Source organism: Microcebus murinus, chromosome 28, assembly GCF_040939455.1.
Source record: "Microcebus murinus isolate Inina chromosome 28, M.murinus_Inina_mat1.0, whole genome shotgun sequence".
Lineage (NCBI taxonomy): Eukaryota > Metazoa > Chordata > Mammalia > Primates > Cheirogaleidae > Microcebus > Microcebus murinus.
Window position 1 is genome coordinate 8,312,399 of NC_134131.1, and position 15,162 is coordinate 8,327,560.

At 38.6% G+C, this 15,162-nt stretch overlaps 1 protein-coding gene across 3 annotated transcripts in view; it reads left to right on the forward strand.

Moving 5' to 3' along the window:
* CNTN6 (contactin 6) overlaps positions 1 to 15,162 on the forward strand; it is a 282,265-nt gene that overhangs the window by 207,313 nt on the left and 59,790 nt on the right. For all 3 annotated transcript variants that reach the window (XM_075998472.1, XM_012740481.3, XM_012740492.3), the window contains 2 exons: positions 1,020 to 1,149; positions 3,540 to 3,690. In XM_075998472.1, the coding sequence (XP_075854587.1) occupies positions 1,059 to 1,149; positions 3,540 to 3,690 (242 nt within the window). In that variant the 5' untranslated portion in view covers positions 1,020 to 1,058. The remainder of the gene's footprint in view (positions 1 to 1,019; positions 1,150 to 3,539; positions 3,691 to 15,162) is intronic.

A 15,162-nucleotide genomic window follows, 5' to 3' on the forward strand; every position in this document is an offset into this window, starting at 1 on the left:
AGTAAATGATAGGATTTGTATTCTAAACTTTGTTCCTCTGATACCAGCACCCAAGTTCTTAGTCACTACCCAGTATCTTGATTTTACGAAAAATGCTGACTGTCTCTAAACCTGTAGGAAAGTGGAGAACTAAGGCAGTTTTCCACATCTTTCAATCTAAAACTTACTTTCTTTTACAATATCCAGAAAAGGACACAGAGCTGGGTTTTCCCCCTATTAAATTATCCAGATAATTGTGTTGTTTCTCCATTTTACTTTGCACACGTAAGCATAGCCAGAGACACAAAGAACATCTGTTGTTTGGAAGCTGAATATGATGCTGTTCTTTGTTTCAGCTTCAGTGGAATTTTCCTCTTGCATGCCTTTGCATATAACATTCTGTTTCCTCCAGGCTACTTTTGTTTTCCTTAGAGAATAGTAATAGGTACCTGGAAATATTTAGTTTTAAGTTAAATTTGTACTATTAACTATTTCATTATGTGCACTCGAAATTGTATTTCTATACTCCCAATGTGACTCTGTAACAGATTTTGGCTTGTTTAGGCACAAATTTTAGTAGGCTGCAGAAAGGAAGGATTAAGTTCCTCCAACTTAGGATTCAATTAGAAAATTATCAAGTCATCACATTTCAAATATTTCTGAGATCTTATGTTGGAAAACCAAGGCAATATTCTAATCATGATATTCATGTCTAATATTACTGCCAATCATGTTTTCTAGAATAAGTGGAATGGTGGTCTGTTCAAAATTATCGTATATACCATAAAACAGAAAGTTAACATGCATTCTATGCAGAGAATGCCAATTTTCAAATAAATGGTATAACATAAAATGCACTAACCACTAAAATTATACTAAGCATATTTTCGTTTGTTTAAACTTCAGAATGCTGCTCAGGATTTTGCAGTATATAAATAGACCAAATTATCAGATCTTATATGCACAAATGTTGTTTAATAACATTTAAGCGAATGCTACATTAACATACTAGCATCTTCCCATGCCTTTTCCTTTATTAGGAGAGAATTCAGATAGAAAATGGGACACTTATCATAACAATGCTGAATGTGTCAGATTCTGGTGTCTACCAATGTGCTGCAGAAAACAAATATCAGATAATATATGCAAATGCTGAATTGAGAGTTTTAGGTAAGTCATTTATTTACAACCAAAAAATTCAAAATGACATTTTAGCAAGCTATCATTATGTATAATCTGAACCCAATTTTTCTCTAAATTAGTAATTGCTTTCCTCTGAAATAATGGGAAATGTCTAAATTAGCTTTTTACAAAATTCAAGGTGGTGATTATTATTCTGCTTGGGCAATGTGCTAGGGCTTGAGGAAGAGCCCATCGTTGGGTGCATCCAAACCAGAAGAGGCTTCTCCAATGTTGATTTCAAGTGCAAGGTTTCAAGTGTAACTCAAAGAGTATCTGTTAGGAATATTTTCTGCTGCAAATTAAAAAGTAAGAAAAGAAAATCACAACTTACAGTCACTAACCAAACAGTGATTTATTTTATCTCTTAACAAGAGGAGTGTTGGCTGCCAGCTACGTACCTTCCCCTCATGCCTGGGACCTCACAGTGTCAAGACAGCTGCTGTGAGTCCAGAAATCAAGTCTGTACTCAAGGCAGCGGCAGAAGGAGGTTGCAGGACGGACCACATCTGTCCCTTTCTTTAGAAAAGCAAAATTCCCCTGCTCTTCCACAGCAAAATCCTTTCATGCCATTAATTAGAACCTGTCACATGACCTTCCAGACAGCAAGGGAAGCTGGGAAAATAAGTCGTTCTAGTGGAAAATGCTGAGATTAAAGGATTTTGAGAATGATGACCTGGGAAATCCAACCAGTGGTATCTTCCACAATAAATGACTTCTTGATAGCTTTCAGCCCATGGCTTTCTTAGTGGTAGGAAGACCCAAGGAGGTAAAAGAGAGGAAGGATCAAATAGCAAAACACAAAATTATATGAGTTTATAGGTGATGAGCATTCATCCATTTGTTAATTCCTTCAATTCCTATTGAAGGAAAACAATTCCTTTGTTTTATTGAACATTTATTATGTCTAAGCTCGATTGAGACTAAGATTTTTATCTTCATTGAACCTATAGTTTCAAGGAGAAAAAAAAAATTAAGTGTGATTTTTATGGCTAAGAATTGAGTAGGTGCTGCTATAACACACGGCAAGTTAATATAACCTAAATGGAGAACATTCCCTTTAACCTGAGATTGCAAAAAACAAACAAACAAACAAAAAAATTATGCACAGACCAGATGAAGGGCAGAGAAGCATCACCTGAAAAGCCAAGGAGCAAGGGAGTATGGCATATCTGAAAAACTTTGGTTCACTTGAACTTTAGGTGATGAATAGAGATTGGACACATGGATTCCCACATCCATGAATTGAAAGCCTTAGACGCATCCCAGGCAGTCTGATAATTCCTCATCTTCCTGAACTGGTATCTTCAACATTTATTTAGGGGGGCCAAAGCCGTAACTGACAAAGCCTTTTTTGTAAGTTCTATTCAGCGTGTCTGCTTCTATGGAAGGCAGACAATTTACATTTTGCTAGTGAAAAGTTGCCCGAAGCAATCTGACATAGTGATATAGTAGTTCTGAATTATTTCAGTGGTATGCTATAGCTGTTTACATATATGCATATATGTGTATACTCATATCTAGGAATTTTTTTTTTTTTTGAGACAGAGTCTCACTCTGTTGCCCAGGCTAGAGTGAGTGCCGTGGTGGCAGCTTAGCTCACAGCAACCTCAAACTCCTGGGCTCAAGCGATCCTCCTGCCTCAGCCTCCTGAGTAGCTGGGACTACGGGCATGCACCACCACGCCCGGCTAATTTTTTTCTATTTTTAGTAGAAACCGGGTCTCATTCTTGCTTAGGCTGGTCTCCAGCTCCTGAGAACAAACAATCCTCCGGCCCTGGCCTCCCAAACTGCTAGGATTACAGGCGTGAGCCGCCTGTGTCCACCCTTAGGATGATTATTTCAGCTGCAATAGATTTCATGATTTTCCTAGTTAAGGTTAAAATTCCCTCCTCTGTCTCTTATGGAACCATCTTCACCCCCTTTGATATAAATGCTATCGGAAATGTGACTTTTTCTAACGAGCATCCTCACTACCAACTTACTTTTATTATATTGTAATGACCACTGCCAACACAAAAGTTTAAAAAATTGACAACCAACAACGCACACACAAAAATAAATTATGTTTCTTTTTTATTGAGCATTTACTTGTGTCAGGCACTATGCTATAGTACTTTACAACTGTTATCTCATTTAATCCCCACACTAAGTTTCTGAAGTAACATCTCTTGTCATCTTCATTTTACAAATGAAAACAGAGGCTCTAAAATATTAAGTTAGTAGCCGGCCTGAAAACACATTGAACATGGCAGTTTGAAAAAGTGTTCTGACTATAAACACTTAATTCTGTCTAGTATGCCAAGTTACCTCTTGGGTCACTTATTTTCAAGTTAAATAAGTGAGTAATGCAATAATTTTGTTTTTAACTTTGTTTCTAGCCTCAGCTCCTGATTTCTCCAAAAATCCCATTAAAAAAAATTCAGTTGTTCAGGTTGGTGGGAATATTGTCATCGAATGCAAACCAAATGCTTTTCCCAGGGCAGCTATCTCCTGGAAAAGAGGGGCGGAGAGCCTCAGACAAAGCAAAAGGTAAACTAATCTTTAATTTTTTAAAATATATTTTCAAGTATTTTGTAATATAACATCTTCCAAATTTTTGGCATTCCCTAGGTCTTTCAAAATGCCCTGCTCTATGATAAACTACTAATGGTACATCCAGGGGTGCTAACATTTTTTACATGATAGTAAAAACAAGAGAATCCTATGAAGCAAAGATCTGTTTGTATAAATTGGCTGCAATATTTTCAGCGCATACACTTATCATAGCTATATTTAAAAAAAAAATATCCTTTAAGACGTTTTTCTATATTCAGTTCGGTGAAGGCTTTTTCCTGACCTGGCCTGCTGAGAAATCGGTGTGAAGAACATTACACAAAGGAGAAAGATGCTCATTCACACACACCTGGTGTTGTGGTTTTTAAATAGTCACACAGGTGTTCACCCCATGACAAAATGAATTCGCCGCATGAAAACATGTAGAGAGGTTCCTGTAGAGAAAAGAAGAGAAGTTTCCTTCCACAGTGGATGCAGTTGAGAAATCCTAGATCAGCACTGGCATGTTTTCCAGGAGAGTTTGACAGAACATAGCAAGTGTTTTTCTCTACTCACAATCCCTTTCATTGTATTATACTACAGAGCCTTGTATACAAAAGGGGTGACTAGACCACATATGCAGCTCTCTTTTAGTGACTCATGTCTGTTACTTTGTGATCAGATATGCAATTAAATCCTACTGTGCATGAGCCAGTGTGCTAGAGATATGAAAATAGTCCCTTTTAGTTCAAGGTGCCCCTCTTCGTCACCATACGTGTCACGAACTCATTTGCATGGGCAGGCAGGTGAAAGGCCAGGTGAGAGAGAGGACAACCAGAGTGTGATGGAAAATGGCAATCGTCAGTCTTGGAAGAAATGAATGTGAAAAACTGGAGAATGACACCTAAAAGGGACAGTCACAACTCCCAATTCTGTCAACTGTTGTTTTGTGGGAAGGTAGACACAGCTTCGGAGAACTTTCAACATTTCAGAGAAAGCTGGAGGTCTGTTTTTTTGGTATCGAATCTCCCAAGCCTGGAAAAAAATGCCCTAGGCTGGATACAGACAGGGGCACCATTTTGTCATTTCTGGTCTTAAGATTTCACTTGTGGCGAAGGAAGAGAGAATAAGGGGTTAAAACAAATAAACAAAAAAACAGCGATCTCTGCTGACTGTGTCCAGGGCTACCGTGGTTATATCCGGTGTCTTGAAGACCCTCTTCATGGACATGATGAGATGTACAATACAGAGACCCTGTCCGGGCATTATTTCTTTCCTCATTCTCTCCTGTCCCCAAATGTCCTTATATCCCTGACTTAAGCTTTCCCCAGGACAGGAATTATTTTAAATGTAACTCTGTCTGTCCTGTTGCCTTGACACAAAATCAAAACTCAATAAATATCTATGAGATGAGTGAATGAGTCAGAAAGGAGGAATATGTAGGGCACTCCCAGCTGTATACAAAGACTATTCTTGGGGAAATGACGGAAGACATAAGAGCAGATGCTTCAAAACTACAGTTTGAAAAAAGGTGAAAGGAAACCAGCTGCCCTGGTCCAAGCCAGGCCCCTTCTTTTATGTACACTGCTGGAGAGAGTGACTCCCAACAGATTTAGATGTGGATCTTTTTAAATGTTTCCTCTTTCATTCCTAAAATCTAATCAAGGCTTGAATACACGGCTGTGAAATAGGAAAACTCAAGAGATCCCGCCGTATCACCCGGAACACTTTGTACTGAGGGTCTGGGAAAATTGATTAGCTCTGCCTCATTTAATAAAGTGACTCGAAAGTTCTAACCCAAAGAGCAGCAATGACTGCATTTACCTTCCATAAACCTTAAAGGACCAAACACAGGATATGTGCGGAGGAGAAAAAAACGAACAGGAAGGATTTGGGTAAATATGTGAAAATGAGAAATAAATAAATAAAGAGCACAAGGGAAGCTGCTTTGTAAAGCAACTTTTCAAGTTTTTGTTTTATTTTGTTTAGCCCTATGTAAATTAAACTTAGGATCTTTTTAGCCTCAGCACAATTGCTAATAGTCCTAACAGATTCTGCATTGTCTCCCCGTGATTAAAGGAACGATCCCTGTGATTTTGGTTTACAGATTATTCTTTCATAATTCTATCTTCTCATTGCTTTAGAATTTTATTACAGGGTTTAACAAAAGAAAACAAACTAACGAATTATCTCCTGAACATCCATTCTTAAAAGTTAAAATAAATTGAGTCCCAGCAGAATGTGGTAATTACAGACATATATCTCTGCCCAGTATAGATTACATTAAGCAGTAATTTGCAAAGGGTCACTCAGCCAGATCCATGAGATTCTGTGTCTCTGTACACTCCTTAGTCTGTCCCCTCTTCCACTGCCTTCTGATTTGACTGGTTTCATTAAGTGCATGGCTTCAAGCTGCTTACTCGGAAATACAGCATTTATGCTTCCGTTTGTGTTGGCCTAATGGCTTTTTAATGGTCTTATCATAGGGACTTCCAAACAGGGCAAAGGTAAAAATCAGTGATAAAAAAGAAAGGAAGGGAGGAGGAACAGAAGGAAAGAAGGGAGGAAGGAAGGAAGGAAGGAAGGAAGGAAGGAAGGAAGGAAGGAAGGAAGGAAGGAAGGAAGGAAGGGAGGGAGGGAGGGAGGGAGGGAGGGAGGGAGGGAGGGAGGGAGGGAGGGAGGGAGGGAAGGAAGGAAGGAAAGAAAGGAGGAAAAGGAGAGAGAAAGCAAGAAAGACAAGCAAGCAAGAAGTGGCATTACTGTTTACTGCAGATATAGTATGATATACTAAAGAGAGATTCCAACCCTGATTCTACCCAACTTAAAGTGTAACTTTGGGTAAGTCATTTGTCTTCTGTCGGCCTCTGTATGTAAAGGTAATTAGAAATACGTCCATTTTTTTTAAAAGAGGAGAGAAAGTCAAGATTGATTATTTCTTCTATAGATGGTAACCATTTTTTATTTTTCCATGATCAGAACCCTCCTTTACTAAACAGTGTTGCCAGTATAGATCCCCAATACTAGCAAAGTAACTGCATTTGGCTTGCAAATAGCCAACACACTGGAAGAGGACAATATTAAAGCAGTAGTTAATGCCACAAAATATTTCTTCCTATATTTGAAATATGTGAATGAAGGTTATTTGATTGAATGTATCTATGTATGAATTTTGCATGTGAGTGTGTGTGCATGTGTGTGTTTAGGGATAGGTATCATATTTCCAGAGAAAATGAAATTAAATATCCTAGGAGCCAGGGACAGAGTGCTGGCATAGAGATTGGCTGGGAAATTAATTTTTTGATTTGATTGCAAAATGCAAGGCTTATTGCATGTGTAAACACACTATTCGATGTTGTATTTGAAAAGGGCGCTAGAGTTGATTGAGCCCATTTTCCAAATTGTGTAGAGCCAGACCCTAAAATCAAACACAGAACACTGAATCCCATTTTTAATTCCATACCAGGCTGATTATTTCACTTAAATGGCAAAATATATATAACTCCTAGCCTCTTCTACCTCTGTTAAACCATTACACAATTATATATATATATATATATATATGTGTGTGTGTGTGTGTGTGTATACATATACACATATATATATGTAAAATAAAAGAGTCAGTTACAAAAAGTTTACAGTTTTACAATGATTCCAGGTAGAAATAGTTTTTAGTTCTTGACCTTGAAAGTACCTTATGTGGGGAAATGTACGTTTTTTAGTCTCTGTTATAAAACTTCTATATGGTACTGTCTACTTTGAAATTTCATTGTCACTAACTCTCGCTGCCAATAAAGTATAACTACTGCGAGATAGTTGAGAGGGCTCTAAAGAAGCCTATTGAAGGTAATCATACTGTATCACCTGCCGACTTACAAAAAATGGTGGCAATATATATGTTTTGACAATTTCCTCCAGTCTTACTTACATGAATCGGGATGGCTTCCATCACATAGCCAGTAAGTGATGAAGCTTCAATGTGATGTTAATTTTCCTATCTCTGCAATCGCATCATTTTTTTTCTCCGGGGATAATGGAGAACATACTCAACTCTTCATTTTTTGAAGGTCTGTTGTCACATGATTTAGCCTAATTTGATGTGTTGGCAATTCAGATGCAGCATCATTCCTTAATCCAGAGAACATGTTTCCCATTAGCCTATGTATCATAATCGAAGTGTTGACTGTTTTAAGAGTTCTGTCTTTGCAGCAAGTTGTCCATATATTCATAGCAGACTGTCAGAGTGGAAAAGTTTTTCTTGAACTAAAAATAGGTAGATGGCATTACAGAGTTCGAGGGCTGTCTGGTTTCCTGCTAAGAGTGAATGGTCAGACAACATCTGTCTCATTCTTTTTGAAGGTACCAATGCTTTAGAAACAACACTTATATTGTAGAGAAGCAAAAGATATATTCCCGCGGGAGAAACCAGGATGTATTACAAAGAGCAATGCATTAGGAATTAGAAAATATTTTCTCTCTGGGATTCCAGTCTCAGTTCTATCATTGATTTAGAGTAAATGATGATGACCTTGAATAAAAATGCTACGCTACTCTTTTTTCTTCGAGGTTATTGTTTCTCAGATTTATTTTATCTCAGAAAAAAAAAACTTTAAGAAATATTAAACATTATGCTCATGCAGTGACTGCCTGGATATGGATTTCATATTAGGCATCAGTTAAAAACCTTAGCTTGGTAGGTTGAAATTACAAGTTCTATCTTAGTTATAAAAACTTGATATGTGTCACAATGATTTACTCAGGTGACCAAGTGATGGAGCCAAACATGGTGATTGCTATAAACTGTCATAGCAGCTAACATGATCTGATGGGTTGGATTCAGAGTTTACCTGGATCCCTGGCAGCTAGACTATAAGCTCCATGAGGGCAGACAGCATGACTCTTTGATTCACCATTATAGGTCCAACACCCAGTACAAATCTGGAACACGGATAGTGCATGTTCAATAAATATTGTCTGTGTTGCTAAATTAATGAAAGCTAAAGTTTACTTTGTTTTGCTGGCTTTAGAGCTTCCGTAGTTAAGACAAACACTTTAAAAATTAATAGACCCATGGTATATCCATTCAGTTATTAATTCCTTCATTCATGCTGCTAAATGTTTATTGAACACCTATTATATTCCAACTTCTGTGCTTGGTGCTAGGGATAAAATGCTAAGCCAGCCAGCCATATGACACATAATAGTCTCCTTGCCCTTTCTTATGATAATCTCTTTTCTTTAAAGCTATTTGAAGTCAAAGGCCTAAGCTCAAGCCTCAATTCTACATCTTAGCTGATAACTTCTAGCAAGTACTTTAACTTCACAGGCTCTTAATCAGTCCATTTCAGAGAAAAGAGTACTTGTCTCTCCTCTGAGGTTGTAGGAGGTGAGACTCAGATGGCACAGCCATGTGGAAGGACAGGTGATCTGTACACACCACACAGCCACTGGATGCATTTACTGTTTTGAATGTTTAGCAGCCGTAGGAACAGCCGCAAACTTCACCAGGGAAAGTCAGGATGAATACATATTAAGTGTATCTCTGCAAGGCATTCTGAGGCAACTGAGGGAATAAATTCCACATCTGCTGAGTTTGATTAATTACTTCTTTTTTTTTTTTTTTCCTTGTGGATCTACTTAGCAAGTGAACTGTCAGAAATCAAAGTCCTAGATTTGTCTCCTTATGCCCAGTGACTGCTGGCTACCCATTCAGGGATCACGTCCTGAATTTAAGAGGAAGTGTTAACCCACTGGAGAGATGGCTCAATGTGGTCTCGTGACAGGTAGCATTAAACACAATGCCTGAATTACCTGAGATTTGGTCATAGCGGATATATAAGCTCCGAACAACAAAAACAAAGAGGTGGAAAAAATTAATTTGGTACTGGCCAGGCACGGTGGCTCACGCCTGTGATCCTAGCAGTCTGGGAGGCTGAGGTGGGCAGATCGTTTGAGCTCAGGAATTTGAGACCAGCCTGAGCAAGAGCAAGACCCCGTCTCTACTAAAAATAGAAAGAAATTAATTGGCCAACTAAAAATATATAGAAAAAATTAGCCAGGCATGGTGACGCATGCCTCTAGTCCCAGCTACTCAGGAGGCTGAGGCAGGAGGATCGCTTGAGCCCAGGAATTTGAAGTTGCTGTGAGCTAGGCTGATGATGCCATGGCACTCTAGTGGGGCAATAAGAGTGAGATTCTGTCTCTGTCTCCAAAAAAAAAGAAAGAAAGAAATTTGGTCCTATTATTGAAAGAATAATAAGTGAATTCATAAAGTAATTGACAGCATTTTTTCTCATTTTCCTAAAACAATCCACTTCATATTGCCCTCATTTCCTAAAACATAAAATAATATAAAAATAAATAAGATAAAGTAAAATAATAAAATAAAGTCCTTCTGTATGTCAGACAAATTGTCATCAATAATGACAATAACCATTTTAAGTATCTCCTGTTTGCGGGCCAGTATACCAGGCACTTTATGTATCTCAAAACATTAAAGCACATTCTTTTCCAGATTCAGATATGTTTTTTCTGAGGATCAGAGTTGGCACAGAATATATGGTTCCATTTGTGTCATTTTTTACCCCAGTAATCTCAAAGAGATAAATACAAAAGCACTCCAGAATTCACAGAGAATCAGACTCACTCCATGGTAGAGGTTGTACCCCTTGGCAACTGGTCTCAGAATGTCATCTTGTTCCTCAGGCTTGAAATAAGAGGGCAGCCGAACTCTCTGGAACCAATTCCATTACCTTTATCTACTTACCCCAAGTATATATATTTGCAAATAGGCCTTATCAAATCATGGATTCTGTGTGATCTATCTTGCAATAATGCCACCATTAAACCCTGCATGGCCCTGGGCACTTGGGAAGTGCAGGTACCTTATGGGAACAAGTAAACCTATTAGGTGGCATGGAGTCTCATTCAATTATTGAATAAGTGGGGCTTATTCAATATTTTTGCCTTCAAGCCCCAAATTTGGAACAGATCCACTGCAGTTGCACCTGTCTGGCTCAGCAGTACCAAGCCCTCCCTCTTCAACACCGTATCCCATTGTGGGAAAACAGAGAGGAAGGCGTAAAGATCGTAGGGAAAGTGGAAAGAGGGAGAAGCCAGGATAAGACAGAAGGCATGAGGGTGAAAAAAAAAAGGGTGAGAAAAAGGACAAAGGGAATTCCCTGCAACAAGGAAGAAGCAGTAGTTATTGAGCAAGGCACTGGATCTTTCTTCGCTGAGTGAGTAAAAAGGTACCCATAGGAAGACTCTTTTGATAGCCCTTAGCCATAGTGCCTGACACAGAAAAAAAAAAAGAATAAAAAATTAGTTTGTCTTCGTTCTTCTCCTTGCTAAACTGCCTGGACAAAGCGGTTTTCCTAGTTACAGAGCCCATTGCCCAACACTGAGCTACCATTCCATTTTCTCTCTGGAGGCTTTTGCCAAACACCTCACCCTCGTGGGGCCTTGGCTAACAGGGTTCTGGCTGCCTGAATGCAAGAGAGCCGATTACAGGATTCTCCCTCCCTCTTTGATGCTCTTCTATATATTTTACAATATCTGCCTTCTAAATCGTTACTGTTCCTTTTTCTTTTACTTTACTCCCAAGTGCTCCGTCTTAATAAAATATCCCCTCTGCAAATGCCTTTGCAATGCGGCATGAGCCATTATGCAGCGAGTGCAAAGCAGGCTTCTCTACCCCTTTCTCCTCCTTGCAGAGCCTCCTAATAGAACAAGCAAATAAACCTAATTTTATTTTGTCTCACCAACTACTTAATGTAATAGTGCTTAGTACATCAGGTAGCATGAGTATCAAATAGGCAAATGAACCATATGTTCCCGTGTTTAAGGAAGAATGACAGTCTGCATAATGCCAGGCTTATTACAATCTCCCTTCTGGGCTGCCTCTTTGTAATAAAATTTTAAATTGTTCATACTCAACTCCTGAGAGCCTTGTTAAGGTGAGCCTTTCTGAGGGAATACATGTTGAAGATGTCAGGAGCCATCTGATAGTCTTGCCTGTGTCGCACGGAGATGTAACAAGCTAAAATCCTGCGTGTGCCCTGTCAGTCTTGCCCTCATTTTCCCCTCTTGCCATCCAATCCTCCTTCCTTTATCCCTCTGGCCTCCACGGGTCTGGGGCACTCACCTTTCACACCATGCGTGCAGAACCTCCCACCTGCCGTGGTCTGAAAAAGCTCCTGTTCATTAAAGATATAAAGCCTGCCTTTAAATCCAGCCTGCCTAGCTGGGGAAGTGCTGTTTCCCCCCGCTGCCTGGTGTTGGCCTACTATTGCTGTAGTTCTCTATTTAAAGTGTTCTCATGATGGGTAATGACATCCTGTGGCTTTCAACCAAGGACAAATATGACAGAGCAAAGAAGTTTCACAGAATAAATAGCATCGGATAAATTCCTGTACTGTATCCTACAACAGAAAATTGGTACGTTTCTTTGTAGAGTTGCTGTGAATTCGTAGGCTGTATCTGTGGATTCCAAATTTCAGCGTGCATCAGAAGAATCTTGGGAAAATGCAGATCCCAGAGCTGTGCCCAAGATTTTGATTCAGTAGGGGTAGCATCGGACGAGGAATCTATGTTTTTATAAGTTCTCTCCCTCTGCCTCCATGAGAACCTGGCACTGGTGAATAACACCTAGACAGTTTGCTGCTTACACATCTAAAGGAAAAACTGTCTTCATTTTATGTCCTTTCCAACCCAGAATTTTTGCTTCCTAGTCTAAAATTCAACCCTCCCTTTTATCTCACCGTTAAAGAGATGTAAATCTTCACTTCTCTTACTCTTTGAAAATATAAATATAATTGCTTCCAGAATGGTGTCCACTTCCTTTTAGCCCCTGCTTCTAATTTCTGAGTGACATTTCTATCTTTCAAAATTTACATAAATATTCAAAAGCAATAATTTTATAGGTAGAAAAGGTCAATTATTCATATGATTTGTAAAAATGACCTTTTGTTCTTGGTTTGATCTTTGAGAAAAGAAGCGATTACTGGAAATATTTGAAGTATAATGTCCTCCCTTACTTAAAAAAGAAAATACCTGCTCAATAGGTATTTATTACACCCACACCTTCTTATAGATACTGGTAAGCATATAAAAAGTAAATATAAATAAGTAGAAAAAGAACTGCTATCTATGACGGTCCAGTTGAAGAAATAAAAAGCAGGACCAACAGTGTAGAAATCAGTCTTGTCAATATCTTCCAAACGAGAAATGAAGCTCTCAGAGCAATTTTTTAGTCACTGGCTATAATTTTCCAATCTCCTTTTTCTTTTCTTCTGCATTGGAACTTTCTAGTTTCTTTTTTTTTTAAATGGAATTTATGCAAGAATACCTTCCATAAAACAGATAAAATTGAACCAATCTGGCTATTGCCCTGGAGGGAGAAGCAGAGTTCCACTCAGTGCCCTCCTCACTTCCTCTCACCCACGAGCATCTCATACAGTGACCCAAGAACCCCTTAGCTCTCCGGGATAGCATAGTTTGAGGACTCCTGATTGGAAGTGACAAACCTGATTCTCAAGTGTGACTTGTCAAACTATTCATTTATTTATAAGCACAGTGGCAAACCAATCTGACAGGCCTTGTGTGAGATTCTGGGTTTATAAATTTGGATGAGCTCAGAGTCTCTTGGGGAAGCAGACAGGTCAACAGTGCAGGTGCAGTGGGGCGTGTATCACCACGAACGTTGGTTGGGCGCAGTGAGGACAGCACACTCACTTGGCTTACAGCAGTCCCGAAAGGCCTCAGCAGGTCGCAGGTAACCAAGCTGGCACTTGATGGGTGGGGAGGAATTTTTCCCAGAAGAGGGAAGTGAGAGGTACAGGCTTATTATGTGACCGTCTTACTCTTTTCTCAATACCATGCTCGGTGCCATTTCAAAGCTTTAGATGTAGACTTCCTTCGTTGATACAACATACATTTCCCCCAAGATTTCTCTAAACACATATGAAGGGGACTGAAAGCATTTTGTGAATCATCCAACAGCTGACTTTTTGACTACTCAAACAATGCTTGGATATACTTAATAACATACATTTTTCATCCTCTCGCCAGTTAAATTAACCAAAGGCAACCAGAAATCCATCCTCCCTGTACTTGACCCTGAGTTTCATCATGTAAGAATGATGATGATATCCATTTATACAGTATGCATCATAGGCAGATAGTGTATTAAGATGTTAGATACATCGTTTCTTTTAATTTTTACAACATACCTATGAGTTATTTATTCATACTTTTAGGTGGATAAAAGTGAGACTTGGAGAAGTTAAGCATCACACCCACAATCATGCAACTAGTAAGTGATAGAAAAGCATTTAATTCCTCGAAGCTCTGACTCCAAAGCCATGTGCAATCCTAAATATGGTACTATAGGATTTTAATTAGATTTCTGAAGAATTATAGTGTCCATCTGTGGAGTTGAAGACAGACCTTCATAACATACACATTATTTGGTCTTTGTCTTTTCCAGAGTTAGATTTAAAAATCTTCTGAAAACAGTGATATGTGAGCTCAAACTGTACTTTTTATATCACTAAGAGGTATTAAATATGCCTATACGTTGTCTACATAATGATAGATGAGGTCTTATTGATTCTTATCAATAAAATAAGTCAGTCCTTTTAGTGGTTTAGCATCCTGCATCCACAGTGTTCAAAAGACTGATTGGATTTTTAATATAACATACAATATAATTTTTGATGACATGTAGACCTAGATATGGAAATTCAATAAACAAGGATAAACTCCCGAGGCTCCATAAACAAACTGATGTAGGCATGAAAGTGTGTAATATAATTAAGGATAAGAAAGAGTTAAAGTTAGCAGAAAATAAGTCATCTTCAAGTCAGTCCTCTCTTCTCAGAAACTTTCCTAAGACTGGCTTTGTAGACTCTGAGGAACACAATAATTCAGTAGCCAAAGGGGATCTAGAATTGGAAATTCCACTAGCATCCATCACTTTCAAAACCACGTTCAAGATAGCAGGGGGAATCATTTCCCAAATATCGCATTCTGAAATCACCAGATTACAGAAAGCTGGGGTGAAAGGGTTAATAATCATTAGTGTTCCAGCCCAATTCTCTCATCTTTTTATACCTGAGGGGAAACCACAGACCACAGGGCTAAAGACACTAGTTTAAGGTCATCTGGCTATGCTTGAATCTCATCTATCTATCTATCCCAGCGTTTACAGCAGAAACAACTTTACATTTGTAAAATTTCAAGGCCCCGAGGAAATCACACAATAGGCTCATCATCATAAATGTAATAGAAGCATAGCCAAAATGTCCTCTCAATGTTCAGACGTCTCCATTCTGTTCTGCACAACTCTCTCTTCTATTGTATTTTCAATTGGTTCTCCCCTAGTTATTTTGGGAGCACCGTTTTTTTTATTTAATCCTTTTAAGTCTGTGTTCACAAACTTTTTTTGTCCTTTACCAACTTCATAATTTC